We start from the raw sequence: 15,259 nt of genomic DNA on the forward strand, positions 1-15,259 counted from the left end.
TCCCTCCGCCGTGCGGCGTCCACACCCCTACTGCACATGTACGCCAAGCTCCGGCTTCCGGAGAACGCTTCCGGCGTTTTGCCCGAATGATCCCCCGGTGCTTCGCCCACTTATCATCATTCACTTCGTGGATATGCGGTGTTGAGAAGAGGGCTCGAGCCGCTGCCACGAAACGGCAGCGGTGACAGGCCGATCCCGAACTTCGGGCTCGCGAAGCCGAAAGGAAACGTCAACGCCGCCGAGAAGCTGCTACTTATGCAACGAGGGCTCGCGTAATGGGAACTTGAGTCGACCCCATGGCTGCTTCGCATACTACTCAGGGTTCCCCTACTGGAAGATGGTGTAATTTTTTTTTCTTTCTTGACCTCGTTGTCAGCGAAAAATGCGTATAAGCGCTCCGAAACCTCATTCTCCTCTTTCGAGTGTCATAGTCAATGACTGCGTTTGGTTCATTTATCCTGGGAGGGTAATAATCATGCGACGGTTTTATCGTAGCTATAAAACGTTGTAATTCGTCGCGGAACCACTGGAAGAGTAGAGGTGTGCCTTTGTCTTATCCAATCATCTGTAGCACTTTCATTGAAGCTAATCGCGTTGTTATAGAACAGAGCATTCAGGACGTCCTGTGCAAGCACCTATAGCCTCGCAAATGAGGTCGTGAGCACTGTCCGAACACGCTGTATTTATTACCTCAATCTTTAACACAGCATTCTACCTCTGTCTCAGTTTTTACTACCTCACTCTCTAACACCTCAGCCTTCTACTCCACTCTTTTACACTTGCAGGTGGACACGCACTCGGCCAAGGCGATCGGAAACCCAGTGTTGAGCACATACATGGTTCTACCCTGGCATTTCGGCCACAAGACGTACGCCATCCTGACGGCCACCGACAAAGGCACGCTTATCGCCATGCCCTACCAGGAGCAGAGCCTCATCTCGGGCTCGCACAAGAAGCTCGACTTCACTCAGGCCGGAAAACCGACGCACGAGGCAGTCAGCAAGATGTTGCGAGACTGGAACGAGCAGCTCGACATGAACACAGTGACAGCGAGGCTCAATGAGGTGAGCAAGCTTGCTGCCCGTTGCCGTGGTACTCGAAGACTATGGGCGGCGTTTGAACGCTTCTACACAGGATGCGACATAAGAGTCGAACAATGAACACTTCCACGAAGAATTCTGGCAACGCGTGATAGCCGTCATGTGAAAGCCCATAAAAACACCTTCAGCCTTCAGTTGGCGTGCACCCGACCAAAAATTTGCTGAGACGGCTTGTAGGACTGAAATTTGCCTTGACTCACGCGCAAACGTTAGGAGGGACGGGTTTGGGGAGTGAGGGTACGAAAGGAGGAATTTGATTTGAGCCAACCCACTGAGATCAGCCATGCTTGACACGGGCTCAAGCAGATTCGTTGACTCCGGCATGGGTCTTGTTCCGCTAGAACAGGGTTCATGTTAATGCGATCGGGCTTAGCCGGACTGGTGCTAGCCCGGAAGAGGGTAAAAAAAAAAAAAAAAAAAAAAAACGCCATCCGGGCCCTGCGAAAGTGGGTGTGTGTCGAAGCTGTTGAAAATTACCACTACAACTGCTGAGAGGGGTATACAATGCTTTATGGCTTTAGAGTAGTGGTAGTAGAGCTATTTTAGAGTAATGGTAGGAATGGGAGTAATGATAATTGTGACAGCATGCCGCCGCCCATAGCGGTGCTGCATCAACATTGAAATCAGTTGCTGACTGGTTATTTTATATACTAAAGGCTAGGGACGTCATTCCCCACGTCAGCAAGCTGCCGTCAACGCGGCAGCTTGCGCAACTAATTTACACCGGGTGACGTATGCGGGGAACGCGATGTGCTTCGCATCGCATGTAGGCGCATAGGCGCCTTATCGGTTATGTGGTTCGGATGCTTGTTTTGAGCTTGTTCTTTATTGAAACGTATGCTGTTCTGTATGTTGTATGCGTGATTCCAAAGAATGTATGCACTGTTCGCTTCACTTTGCTGACTGCTTGAAGCCTCTGTCTTACGGGGGTATGCCATTGCATTACGGTGGTATGAGACGTAGATGATAATTTTTTGTCGACGTTATGCCACGAAGAAATCCTGGGATCCTAGCCATAGACAGCTTCGCTGTACAGTAGCGCACCCAGGATCTCTGCCAGGGTGTGTGTGTGTGTGTGTGTGTGTGGGGGGGGGGGGGGGGTTGACAGTTTGCCAGTACCATCTAAACAGCACTAATTTCAATTTCTTCACAGGAAATTGTCAAAAAATGCGCTTTTTGCATACTCGCAGACGATTACGCCTCTTACATCTTAGTTGCAGTACTCAAAGGCGCAAGGAAAGAAAAGGGGTTATACAAAAGGGTGGGTTAGCTCGCCCTCAGGGGGGGGGGGGGGGGAGGGGTTGAAACCCCCGAATCCCCCCCCCTCCCCCGTCGGTGCGCCACTGTCGCTGTTACAAAAGAAAAAGAGAGAGAGAGAGAGAAACAGCGCCAACCCAGGATGCCCGAAAAAACATGACAAGCGTACAGAGACATTTACAAGTGACTGCGAAAGCAAGACCAATTCCGCTTTCAATAAGCGGAAGTGGTTACATCAAAGAACGAAGACGACGAGCGTTAGGTTCCAGAACGAATAAGTTTTAGATGTTTCATTTTTTTTTTCTCATTTCTTCTTTTCCTACTTTTTTTTAATCGAATATGTAAAACTTCAAAACATTAAGTAAAAGTTCAGGCAGGCAATACTTGGCAAATCCCCCAGTGTGGGTACGAGCCAGTAGTGTGAGGCCATCATCATCACTGCACGTTGCGCGTTGCTCGCGGCCACTGCATATCCGGTGTACTGCACCCGCAGCGCGTGCTAGGTGTTCGAATTCTGTCATCTGCATAGACGTCAGCGCGCTGCCCAGGAACCGTGCACTTTGACTTGGAACTTGATAGTCGGCACTGGAGGCAGGAAAAAGGTAAATTTGCGGCAATGTGGCGACGTCCACAGAGCGTCCATGTGAGATCGAATTTAGTTTATTACAAACATTTGCCATGAGACTCGGAGATGACCACGTCGCGATGCGCGCATCCGAACGTTCAATCTGACCAGCTAGTTGTCAAGTCAATGTAGGCATTAGGTAATAGGGGAATGCACGAAGTTCTTACATCGAAGAAATTTGAGTTGGCGTTGAAATTTTAATACGAATACGTTCTGGGGGCTGCCCTGCGTGTTGCGGTTTTGGCTGCTGGCCGTCTATATTCCAACACGCGCCCATACGGTCGTTGTTTTCGGCAACCGACTTGGCAACGAGCCAGTAGCGCCACTGCAGTGTTAACGCAGCGGGCTAGATATATTCGCAGCTTTATAAAGAGAATTCCACCAGTGAAATCTGTCTTTGACTTGACAGATCTTTGCATTTAATCTTTGCCTTTCACAGCGTGGAGCTATATTCTTGCGAGAAACAGGTAACGATGGCTTTTTGAAAGGTTACACGTGATTTAGCTGTGATTACAGCCCGGCATGGATGAACGCAGGTGCTTTCCACCTGGACTTCGGTGGTCTCGGTACAGGAGAGCGCGACGGGTCGTGAGAAGCCGGTGATCGAAGTGAGCCAGAGCGGCATGGTCACTTGCACGGGCGGCGCTTGGACTTGGAACCGGCTTCTGGCGGAGCGCGTCGTAGACACGGCACTGGCGCACTGCGAGGAGCTGCAGTGCTCTCGGCCTTGCTCCACCAAGACCATCAAGCTGGAAGGGGCCGCCAATTGGTCTCCTACCCTGTACGTCCAGCTGCTACAGAAGTACCGCCTCGAGGCAGACGTGGCCAAGCACCTGGTCGACTACTACGGCGACCAGGCGGCGCTACTGGCGCGCATGGCAGCGAATTCGCGCAAGGGCTCACGCTCGCTCAACCCGGGCCACAGGCTGCTGCCACGAATGTCTTTCATAGAGGCTGAGGTAAGCAGAGGCCCCGCAAAGGTCCAGGCCTACCAGATGTGCCCTGAATTAAGCATGCGCTGTTATTCTGACTACTCCTCCTCTCCCAGTCTCAATTCCAAGGAACCAAAAGCGCTGTCAAACGCTGCCGGACAGCTTGGCGCCGTAACACAAGTGCAAAAGCTTCACGTCCGTAGTTTTTCCTTCATTGCCACTAAAGTTGTCCGGAAAGTGTGGTTTCCATTCGGCCATACAGACTTACCATTCTCTTTCTCTTGCGTCACGAACGCGCAAGTGTGTTTGTTTCTCCCATTCTTGCCTCGTGGCAGCTAAGGCCAAGTTGAGACGCTGTGTTAGACCGCACCTCCTTCGTGATCGGCACAGATCGTAACGGAACAGGTCCTAACGTTTCTTGCCAGAGTAAAAAGAAAAAGAGAGAGAGAGAAAAAAATGTGGTTGATCCCTCTTATATAGGAATCGGTATAGAACACGAAAGTGAAACGTGTCTTCACAGAAGTAGTGTAATGTTTATTGCACATTGATATATAATGTCTATTGGTGTTTTGTGGCTAAAGCGCCCTTAGGCGTTGATGCACCCACGCTGACGCCTGGTGGCACGTCTCCTCCATCACGACTACCAACGTCGATGACCATGAGCAACCGTCGTGCATATGGAAGCTGCACTACGCTGCACACGCTAGCACAACGCGAAAGACGAAGAACGTAACTGACACACTAATACAACGCGCAAGACAAAGCACGTAACTGAATCGTCACCGAGTCAAATCAGCGCGTACAGCGCGTCGTAATTGCAGCCTCCGCGATCAACTTCAGAAACATTTTCAGAGCTAATTGCGGAGGCCACGCTCCGCTGTGCTGAGTACGGTGAACGCCACCTAGGTGGCGTTGGTAGTGCTTCTTGATGCCAGCGTCCCTTCGAATGCTGGCATCGAGGCGTCGTAGTGCTGAGACCACCGAAGCGTTCACTGTCGGTGCGCGTTAGTGTCATAATGCAGTACTTCTCTTTTCTGCTCGTAGGCGGCGGCACCGCCCCGAGCAAGAGCGCGGGTACACGGAGGAGTGTTAGATATATAAGGCGCGTCTGTGTAGCTCTCTGCAAATGCGTTTGTGGCGCAATGGGTTAAACGCTCGGCGATCTATCGTCGCGGACCGAGAGGTCGTGGGTTCGATTTCCAAATTTTGCATGTTTGTGGAACTTTTTCTTCTGGTTTCTTTCTTTGTATTATGTTCGTGTACATTGTAAGAACGTATTTCCGTATGACGTATTTCCGTGACGGAAATACGTCAGTGAAGTCTTGGTGGACCCCGGCATAAAACACTTTCGTGTTAAAAAACTGTCGTAACGCCGTCGCCGTCATACTATCGTCATTGTATCGCTTCTGTCGTCTCACAAAGGCTCGCGTCAAACACAACTGCTTGCTTTACACAAACACGTTAATTCATATAGCAACTCTTCGAAGAGCCCCAAGCGGTGTTGGAGGATAGCGAAGTATAGTACCTGTGAAATGTTTCCGCATAACATCCGATTCCCACAGTGCTGGTGGGATCAGTCCCTTTTGTTTTGACCACTCAGGTGCGGCACGCCGTGCGCCACGAGTACGCGTGCACGGCGGTGGACGTGCTCGCGCGGCGGCTGGGCGTGACGTACGCGGATGCCAACGCGGCGGAGTGCATGCTGCCGCGCATCGTGGACATCATGGCGGCCGAGCTGGGCTGGACGGCGGCGCAGCGTGAGAGCCAGATGCAGCAGGCGACCCGCTTCCTGGAGGAGAACATGGGTCTGGCCGTGTGCCGACCACACAGGCACGCGCCCGTGCTCAGGCTGGACTCGAACGAGTTCGGGCGCCTCGTGCGTCTCTTCCAGTACCTCGACCAGAGACAGGTATCCTGTCATGGTTCTGTCGCTATGTCGCTGCATGTCGTCGTGTTCAACGCTAGGAGACCTCGACACAGTTACATACTGCAGCCGGCGCCGTGTTAGCACTATATCTGTCGTGCGCTTGGTACAGGAAACAACCAAAATTTTGCGTTAGACGCAAAGTGTATTTTAACAGCGGAGCTGTTCTTAGTCGAGCGTTCGCCGTTGATGACGGCGACCGTGACGCAGGAGCAGAGCCGGAGAGGTCATGTGACCACGAGAGGATGAGAGCCGCGCTGGGGGAGGGCAGGTCACGTGACCAGCAGAGAGGCGCGCTGGGAGAGGAGGCGACCACAGCGAAGCTGTGCATTCGCGGCCGCTTGGCTGGCCTGAACTACAGTACCTACCGGAACGGTGCTACTTGCGGGGGATGGACGCGTCGGCTTCCACGGGCGACGGCGTTCCTAACGCGTTGCGGGGGATGGGACGCGTCGGCTTCCACGGGCGACGGCGTTCCTAGTGCGTTGCGGGGAATAGGACGCGATTTTTCGAAACAGCGGAGATGTAGTCGTACCTTCGATCTAAAACGAAGACTACACAACGAAAAAGAAAGAAAAAGAAACATACGCGACAATCACAGAAACAGAACGACCACAGTTCCGCTGTTTCGACAGATTTCACTTCGTGGAGCTGGCTGCATTTTTGTTCTAGTCGACGACGAATCGTTCAACGGAGTATAAACAGTTCTGGAGAGATGTGAATGTAATAGTTTGGAGACAATTAGTTCAGGCGGTCGCTTCTCTGTTAATTGGGAACCAGTCGGGCCGCGCAGGAGCGGGCCGGTACTTTCAGGCCTGAGCGCTTGTCATCTGTGACGTCATCTAAAAAGGCCAACACTACCATAAAAAGTCATGTAGACATTCCGGCCGAAATCTCACAATGACTGTCGACATCAATGCGATTAGCATTCAACCAAGGCAGCGACACACTGCATTGTTAGGAAGACACCTTTAATTACAATCTGCACTGATCATTCTGATATTTCCATTGCTCATAGGGTTCGCTACCAATTGCACGGATCCCAGGCTTCTGTGAGATTGGTGTTAAGCGAAGCTTTCTTTGATGCTGCGCAAGTGTTAAATGTAAATGTTATGCAAAACGAAACGCCATAATGACGAAAATGTTTACTCAGAATGGCGCAAATGGATTGTGCTTCTACGCACTTCTCGGTAGCCGACTTCTTCAATTTTCTGTCGCCGACTTCTTCACTTCTCTGTATAGTTCAACGCTCCTCGCTCAGTGCACGTTCAAGCAGGTCAAGAGACAAGAACCAACCTCGCTCAATGCACGCTCAAGTCCCAGTCTGTTCAATTCTTTTTCGCTGCTTCTGCTCCCACTTCTTCACTTCTTGTCTATTCCCCTGCTCGACTATTCGGGTACATGCCCAATCTGTGGTATTCGCCAAGAATGGGCATATATCGAGTGGAACGTGCACAGTGGCCCATGTTGTTCTATTGGGGCACATATTCAGTGCTACACACGCAGTGTTACTGAATGCTCTTGTCCTGCTTGCCCATTCGGGTACATACCCATTCTGGGCCATTGGCTGCAAGAATGGGCACGTTTTCCAGTGGCCGAAATTTTGTTCATGCGGTAGCTGTTAGGTAGCAGCATACCAAAGTGGCAGTTAGTATCTCAAGACTTGCTAAGTGCATTAAAAAGGATGGTCGCGCAGTGTCGCTCGCGTCACCCTCAGGACAATCACAGGCAGTCGTGACTGGTTTGTGATGGAAGTGAATATATACCTGTGAGTGGACACCGGACCAGAGTGTATCCCTGAATAATACATAGGAGAATGATTGCGGCCATATCGTGTAGGCCACACATGGTACTAACTGCATGGAGGTCTTGTGGGGCCTGTGTATAAGTAGGTCTTTTGCATCACCTTTGTCATCTGGAGTAGCGTGCTATACGCCTATAGGCGTACGTATGGCCAGGCAACCAACGCCAGAACCCATTACAGAATCTCTCTCTCTCCCTCGTGTGACAAAGCGTTTATAGGGCAGGATCTCGAATTATAGCGGTTAAGGCTCTGAAAGTCCTCGCGACTGTCACTCATGGTCGAGCGCTCGGAATAATTGGTTGGCTTGCTGCCGGTAAAGATACGCACTATATACATTAGTCGGCCTCCACACGACTGGTTTACAATAGAAAACGTTGGCCAAACTTTTCGTTTGAAAGTGCTATTGGCTGGCCGCTTTCGTTAATACTTTGTCTAGCATCAGGACTGGCTGGAATTTTCTCTTACGAACATTTACATATACTGTAAGAGCTTTTTTTTTTTTTTTTGCGAGTACGGGTGCAGGTCCCTAAAGATGCACAAGTCTTTGTGGGGGCATCTAGCAAGCCTTCAATACTCCGAGACAAACGTCATGCTGCCGCACTTGTGATTGTCCCGCTACAGCTGCCTCCCAAACAAGCGCAACGGCGTTGATCATGTACCCCTCGATTATATGCGCACTTGGACGCCGCGAGTAAGGTCTTGAGAGTAGACAAGAAAATTGCGTACGTTTCGCACCAAGTTTGAAGGGCCGCATGTGCTTGTTGTATCAAAAGCCTATATCTCTCGGGTCGACCACACTCCAATCGTTGCACATATCACCGCAGACGGGCACGGTATCGCTGCGGCGCCTACGGCCGCACATCCTGAGAGAGCAGTTCCGGCCCGAGCCGTGGCTTCGCGTGATGATGCGCCGTCTGGTAGACATCACCATCGCTGCCGACTCCGAGGCGTACCTGTACAACGACCGCTACGTGCCACCGCTGTACCGGGCCTCGGTCGAAAGCGGATCCACCAAAGGCACCGAGGCCTTCACCGAGAAGGTATAACGCGAGAGCCCCGATCAACGTACATCGCGGCGTTTCCACAAATTAGAATATGAATGTGAAAATTAGACAAAATAATCGGAACTGTATTTGTAACTTCTCCAATACCAAAAGAACCACTCTTGTTGTGAGAAGCCTGATAAGCCAGCAAAGTCGCAAAAAAAAAAGAGGAAAAAAAATGAAAGACGGCCGGTGAAGCCATTTTGAAGTTCCACCTCAGGTTGCCGTGACGTCATGGATTTTGAGGGTGTCTGCTCCGGTACACTTAATTTTCTTTTGAGGGTGAATGGACTATACAGGGTCAAATGCATGACATACTAATTGAAATGCATGACATACTAATTAACAAAATTTTAATAATTAGGTATTTAAATAATTACCTTATGGCCCATATTGAAATTTACAAATTCTAGCCGTGGGGTTCGCAAGGCGGATCCACTTGGAACAAGTTCTCAGGATGACAGCAGTTTCGAGATATTAATTCCCTAACTTTGCGGAGAGATGCATTAGCGTTCCAGTTAGTTTCTTCACAAAACGTCATTTTATGCGTTGAAGCACAAAGGTTACTGGAATGCCATTGCATTTCTCTGCAAGTTCAGGAAACATCAAGGCGTTTCCTTACAGGAATAAAATGAATAATATTCCGGGCTAATTGAATTTTATTATGAGTTTGACTAGCTGCGCTCACTGACCATTGAGTCGCTTACTGGGTATGACATTTGAATAGCGCACACCAAGCATATTCTGAGCTAATGTATATGGAACTATATGCAGCCAAAATAGCAGCTTCCAGGGGTCAAAGACTAAGTACGCTCGTTATTTCATGCCGAGGTCAAACTGATGTTTCTCGCACTTTAGTTTTCTTTTTCTTCATCATATCAAGAATGTCACGGCAATTATAAGCTTAACACTCGTCTGCACTTATAGACAGAGTTCATATTTAAAGCTTATTTCGCGTGCGGTATCTCTGTCATCTGTGTCTGTATGTTGACCTTTACATATGTCACGTTGTTATTTACATTTTTGGTGGCAAACTAGCTTTAAAGCTGTTAATTTACAGGGTTCGCCAGGACTTTCGACGAGGGCTACACTGGTTGTCATAATACACTATTCTTATCTTGGGAATTCAATAAACGCGGGACCCCATGATTACCAAGCTACTTAACAGTGCAGACACAAACGCCAGATTTCCCTATAAGCTTCTGTCTAAAACCTGCTGCGGCGGTCGTTGAGTCGCGATTATGTTCTGACTGTTGAGCACGAGGCCACGGGTTCGACTCCCCAAAGTGGCCGCTGCCTTCCGGTAAGGTGTGGAAAGCGAACAGGCTAGCGTACCGAATTTCAGGTGTGCCTTAAATGGCTTCAGATGGCCCGAATTGATATTGTACGCTCCTATAGGGCCGTGTGTCGCTTTAAAATCATCATTTAATCAAATGACGAAATCATTTTCATTAGGTTAACTCAATTAGCCACCAGGAATGTCGAAGCGGACAGCACTGCATAGAACACGAACCGGCTCCGAGCACACAGTTCCCGATGTAACTGAACGACCATAGTATACGTGTCCCTTTTTCACCCCGACACAAGCCGCTAGATTTTCGTCTAACGTATTCTAGCCGGTTCTCTTTATTTCGTGACATGCCATTTCTGAGCTCCTAACTCGAAACGGGACGCTTAACCGAGAGGGAGCTGGTTTTTGACGTCGTGTCTGGCTGCGTGCTGTAATTTCTTACTCTACAAAACAACGTTCTGCACACGGCGTTTCCCAACACGAATTCGGCCTTTCCAAGTCTTCAGCCTCGTGCGCGAACACCTGTGGTCGCCGCAGGTGGAGGCCCTTTCCAAGGCCTTGCAGCTGAACAGCGACACGCTGGCCGAGACCCTGGACGAGATGGAGAACGCGACGAGCGGCAGCTTGGAGCTGGGTGACTTCCTGCTGTTCATGAACAACCTCAAGGTGTGCCTGCACGCGCAGCAGACCAGGGTCGCCAAGAGGGACCCGAGCATCAACGACCTGGTCGAGCTGCGCGGCAGCGACATCCTCACCTCGCTGCCCAGCGCGCCGACCGTGTACACCATCTAGGACGGCGGCGCCCAGACCGCACCCGGCTCCAGGACAGCCTGGACGGGCGCCGCACGGCGCAGCCTCCGAGTCACTCGGTGAAGCAGCAGCACAGGGGCCCCCGCGGCGCGACTCGGTCTCCGCGTTCGTCCCGTGGCGCCAGCGTAGCGTGCCGGGATGACGATTCGATTCGGCGTCACGCGGTGTCCGCGCCGCGTGCGCTTGTAAATTAGTTAATTTGGCTTACTTTACTATAAACGGGTTTCGAAATTAGCAAAAGCAGCGCGTTTCTTTTGTAACTGGGTTCGCCTTAAGGCTCATTGACACTAGGCCGACACGACACCGATTTTGGACTGCCGACTGTTGGCGACAGCAGTTTACAGGACGGAAAACGCTGTCGCCAACAGTCGGCAGTCCAAAATCGGTGTCGTGTCGGCCTAGTGTGAACCGAAGCCTTCGTGAAGCAGCAACACGTTGGTCGAGACACGGGACAAGACGGAGAGCTCAACGAGCGGCAACTTTAATATATCTGCTGTTCATGAACAGCCTGAAGGTGTAAAGCAAAATAACGCAATTCGACGTGTACGATTGTCTTTATTGTTATCCGATGCAGTGTTAATCGTTTATGCATGTAAGCGCACAGGTCAGAATTTTAATACCGTTTCTGTTTGTGCACTACACCATTCACGAGCTATGCCGAAATGAAAACAGTTCATGCGGGGTGCGCACTGAGACGTCGACGCAGCAATGTCACGAAAACGTAGACGTTGTTTGATGTTAAGGGAAGAATTGAGGATAGTTGCATGCAGGGAGAAGTACGACAGATATTCGAAGTTTCGAATACGATTCGAATACTACGCATTATTTGTATTCGAAAAGTAACTATTCGGCATTTGCGAATATTCGAATTAAACTTGCTAAATATTTGAATTGAATTCTGCGGTCTTACGTGCAAAAACCATGGTTTCTGAGGCACACCTTAGTGGGGTACACCGAATTTTGACCACCCGGGGACCTTTAAAGTGTTGTCAATGCACGGGACACGGGCGTTTTTTTGCATTTCGCTCCCATCGAAATGCGGCCGCCGCGGTCAGGATTTGATCCCGAGAACTCGTGCTCAGCGGCGCACCATAGCCGCTAAGCCACTGCGGTGCATGGGTGCTAAGTATTTCGCAACACCCGATTGCTAGTCATCTCATTGTTCTTCGCCTGGTAAACTAAAGTGAGACAGCGACAAAAGTTTTCAAAGCAATGCGGAAACAAATTGGTAATGCAGGGTTTGCTTGCGGCTTCGCGGCGGAAGCCTACATGACAATCTCTGATTTTTTCATGCAGTTTGTCTTGACAGACGCTGAACGCAGTCTGTAGTTTAGCGTTTTCGGCGGTCTAGACATGTAGTGCTGTTTTACGCTACATCTTGTGATGTTTTACATGCAACGCACTCTCTTACATGTGTGTAAGGCACCGAAGCACTTCAGCAGCTTTCTCTTCTTTTTCCCCACAATTTGTGGTATCTCGCCGGCAACCATTTACTAAGAATTTATTTGGAAAGTTATTCGTACAACAGCCATTTTTTCTTGGAGAGATTGTTTGCCACCTGGCTCTAAAGCAATTGAGAGGCTATTCGTACGGTGTTTCTTTTTTTCATGACAATTAGTGGTATTTTGTTGAAAACTGATCCTTTCTCCTTAATAGCAGTCTTTTATGCACTAGTCGGTTCAAGGGGGGTAATTAATCATACTGAAATAAATACTCCTGCTACAAATATATGCGTCTGTATTTGACTATACAATATTGGATTCGATATTAGATACTTATATTCGTATTCTATTCGTATTCGAAAAAGTTGATATTCGTCCACCTCTTGACTGCTAGTTACATATAAGGCGTCTGTCACAGAGGCACATAGCCATTCTGTAGACTGGGAAAGCATGGACGCGCACAACGTTGCACGTACTCAATGGCACATTCCTATTGGCCCAAGAATGGGGTAGATCAAAAAATGTCGCAGTTTAACCCGAAAGGCGAAGCATCAATTGCGATAGCAACTTAGTAGAGAGCTATACGGAATTAGGATAGTTTTATCAGCTGTATAAACCTGGACATGCAGCAGCACCAGCAACGCGCAAAACTGTTGTCGACGCCGTCACCGTTTTGCCCGCGTTCGCACAGAACGCACGCGGCGTTGGTGACTGTTGCCAGGGCCTCTGGGGGCGGCTCGGAGGTTTTCGACGAGATCAGAACGAAAAACTCGTCGAGCAGCGTCGGAAGTCTTTACCACCTTCTCGCCTCGTAACGTTTTTTATATAAATACGCATTTGGTGCCGCATCTAAACGTCGCCTCGGGCCCATCCCTCTCTCCCTCCCTGCTATCCCCCCACGGCCTTTCGCACGACGGAAGAAGTCGCGTTTGCTCTCTCTCTCTCTCCTCTCTCTATATATATATATATATATATATATATATATGGTGATTGTAAAAGAGGAAAGAGACGCTTAATTCTGCAGCCTTTCAGGGAGCACGGCACAGAACACGTGTTTATCGCCGTTGACGTCATACGGAACCTCACGGCGACCTCGACGGCGACGCCGACGGCAGAATTCCTCTTTGAGTGTCCATATAATTGCTATCGCAATAATATAAGAAAGATAAAGAAATCGAAAATCATGTGCTATTATTCCGTAAGACGTCTGTGCGATTTAGTTTTATGCAGTTTATTGTTCGATACCGCATACTGACCGACCGACCGATTGACGCGAAACCATGGTGGGATCTGTTCATCTGTTTATATAGCGGAAAGCGGCTTCACCGCCACGCCGCATTGTCAAATGTGATAGCATCTGGCCACGCGGTGCGATTAGATGGAGCATCAGCAAGGCCCGAGATTTCTGTATTGTCACGCGAATGTCACGGGAATTCGGCAGGAATTGCTCCATTTTCCTCCGCCTCTAGCTGTCAAGAGCAACTTGCTGGGAATTCCAAAAGCACTATCTGCGAGAACGATGGCTGAGCGAACCTTATGTCCCTATTGTAAATAGTGTCTGGCGATCTTGAACTGTAAGCAGATGTAACGTGCGCGCGCGCGCGTGTGTGGTGTGTGGTGTGTGTGTGTGTGTGTGTGTGTGTGTGTGTGTGTGTGTGTGTGTGTGTGTGTGTGTGTGTGTGTGTGGTGTGTGTGTGTGTGTGTGTGTGTGTGTGTGTGTGTGTTGTGTGTGTGTGTGTGTGTTGTGTGTGTGTGTGTGTGTGTGTTGCGTGCGCGTGCGCGTGCGCGTGTGCGTGTGGCGTGTGCGTGTGCGTGTGCGTGTGCGTGTGTGTGTGCGTGTGTGTGTGCGTGTGTGAGTGTGTGTGTGTGTGCGTGTGTGAGTGTGTGTGTGAGTGTGTGTGTGGGTGTGTGTGTGGGTGGGTGTGTGGGTGGGTGTACGCGCGCGCGCGCGCGTTGTGGTTCACGTTGAACCACGCGCGCGAGCGTGTGGTTCAACGTGAACATCTCAACGTGAGCTCTCTGGTATTCCCAGGCAAAGAGCCGTTGTGGACACGCAAGGAAAATATTACTTGCATGGAGAGCCAGCGATCACGGGGACACTGTTGACGTATATAGTGTTGAGAGCTGTGAATGAAACTGCACCGTTATCTACACGGCCGATAACAATGCGTTGCCAAGACTGGCTGTGTATCTCAGTCCTTAGGTGTAACATTATCATCAAAGAAAGATAATCGCTAGCCCCTCCACGACATGTTTCTGGCCGGAATGTGCAAATACTTCTCAATGATCAACATAGGGAAAGTGACAGGTGTCTTCCCTCGACGTCACTTCTTTGCGCTCGCATCGAATGCTTCCAAAAAAAAAAAAAAAACAATTCTCTAGCCGCATATATCCCTCATAACCGGGCTATTTCTTACCTCAGTGGAAATTTTACTCGTTGACCTCAGACGCGAACTTGCATAAATTTCCAGCAATTGTGTCCATATCGAGTTATCACGTGTTTACTGCACGTGTAAACCAGTCCGTTATCATAGTGTTCTTTCATACTTTCGCGCAATTTCCCATATTCATGGCAGCTGCGTTATTGTAGGAAATCCGAAGCGGGAGAGGCAAACAGATATGTTATGTATACGGCGGCGGGCTGTACAACCGTGCAAGTGCAAGGCCACTCAGCGCTGCGCACGCATTTGTTATCGCCGCTCCACGACTGAAAACACGTGGCTCAGCAAGCACGCACAAGTACCGCTGATATAGGTTCCGGGTTCTTGCGCCTCTCCTATTCGGATCCTATTCGGAACAGTTCTCATAGTGCTACACTCATCCTATTCGGGTGAGTGTAGCACTATGAGAACTGTTTGCATTCCGCGTGTAAAGTGTGCTACGTTCGGTTCAATGAACTGACCACCTAATGAAATCGATGCGCTTACACCGAAATGAAGCCAGGGAAATGTCGACCGTCCGAATGTCGAATTTTGGCTCTCTCTGGTAATAGTATAGGGGTCCGTATTCGTAAAAGATTTCTTTCTTAAGA

At 49.7% G+C, this 15,259-nt stretch overlaps 1 protein-coding gene across 2 annotated transcripts in view; it reads left to right on the forward strand.

Moving 5' to 3' along the window:
* The window catches only part of LOC119456942 (glycerol-3-phosphate dehydrogenase, mitochondrial), a 29,728-nt gene extending 18,653 nt beyond the window's left edge, over positions 1 to 11,075 (forward strand). Inside the window, exons 6-10 of one of the 2 annotated variants that reach the window (XM_037718760.2) lie at positions 786 to 1,064; positions 3,519 to 3,941; positions 5,515 to 5,823; positions 8,467 to 8,682; positions 10,514 to 11,075. In XM_037718760.2, the coding sequence (XP_037574688.2) occupies positions 786 to 1,064; positions 3,519 to 3,941; positions 5,515 to 5,823; positions 8,467 to 8,682; positions 10,514 to 10,768 (1,482 nt within the window). In that variant the 3' untranslated portion in view covers positions 10,769 to 11,075. The remainder of the gene's footprint in view (positions 1 to 785; positions 1,065 to 3,518; positions 3,942 to 5,514; positions 5,824 to 8,466; positions 8,683 to 10,513) is intronic. The other variant, XM_049669558.1, reaches the window with a different exon arrangement.
* Positions 11,076 to 15,259: the final 4,184 nt, after the last annotated feature.

This window comes from Dermacentor silvarum, chromosome 6 (genome assembly GCF_013339745.2).
Source record: "Dermacentor silvarum isolate Dsil-2018 chromosome 6, BIME_Dsil_1.4, whole genome shotgun sequence".
Classification (NCBI taxonomy): domain Eukaryota; kingdom Metazoa; phylum Arthropoda; class Arachnida; order Ixodida; family Ixodidae; genus Dermacentor; species Dermacentor silvarum.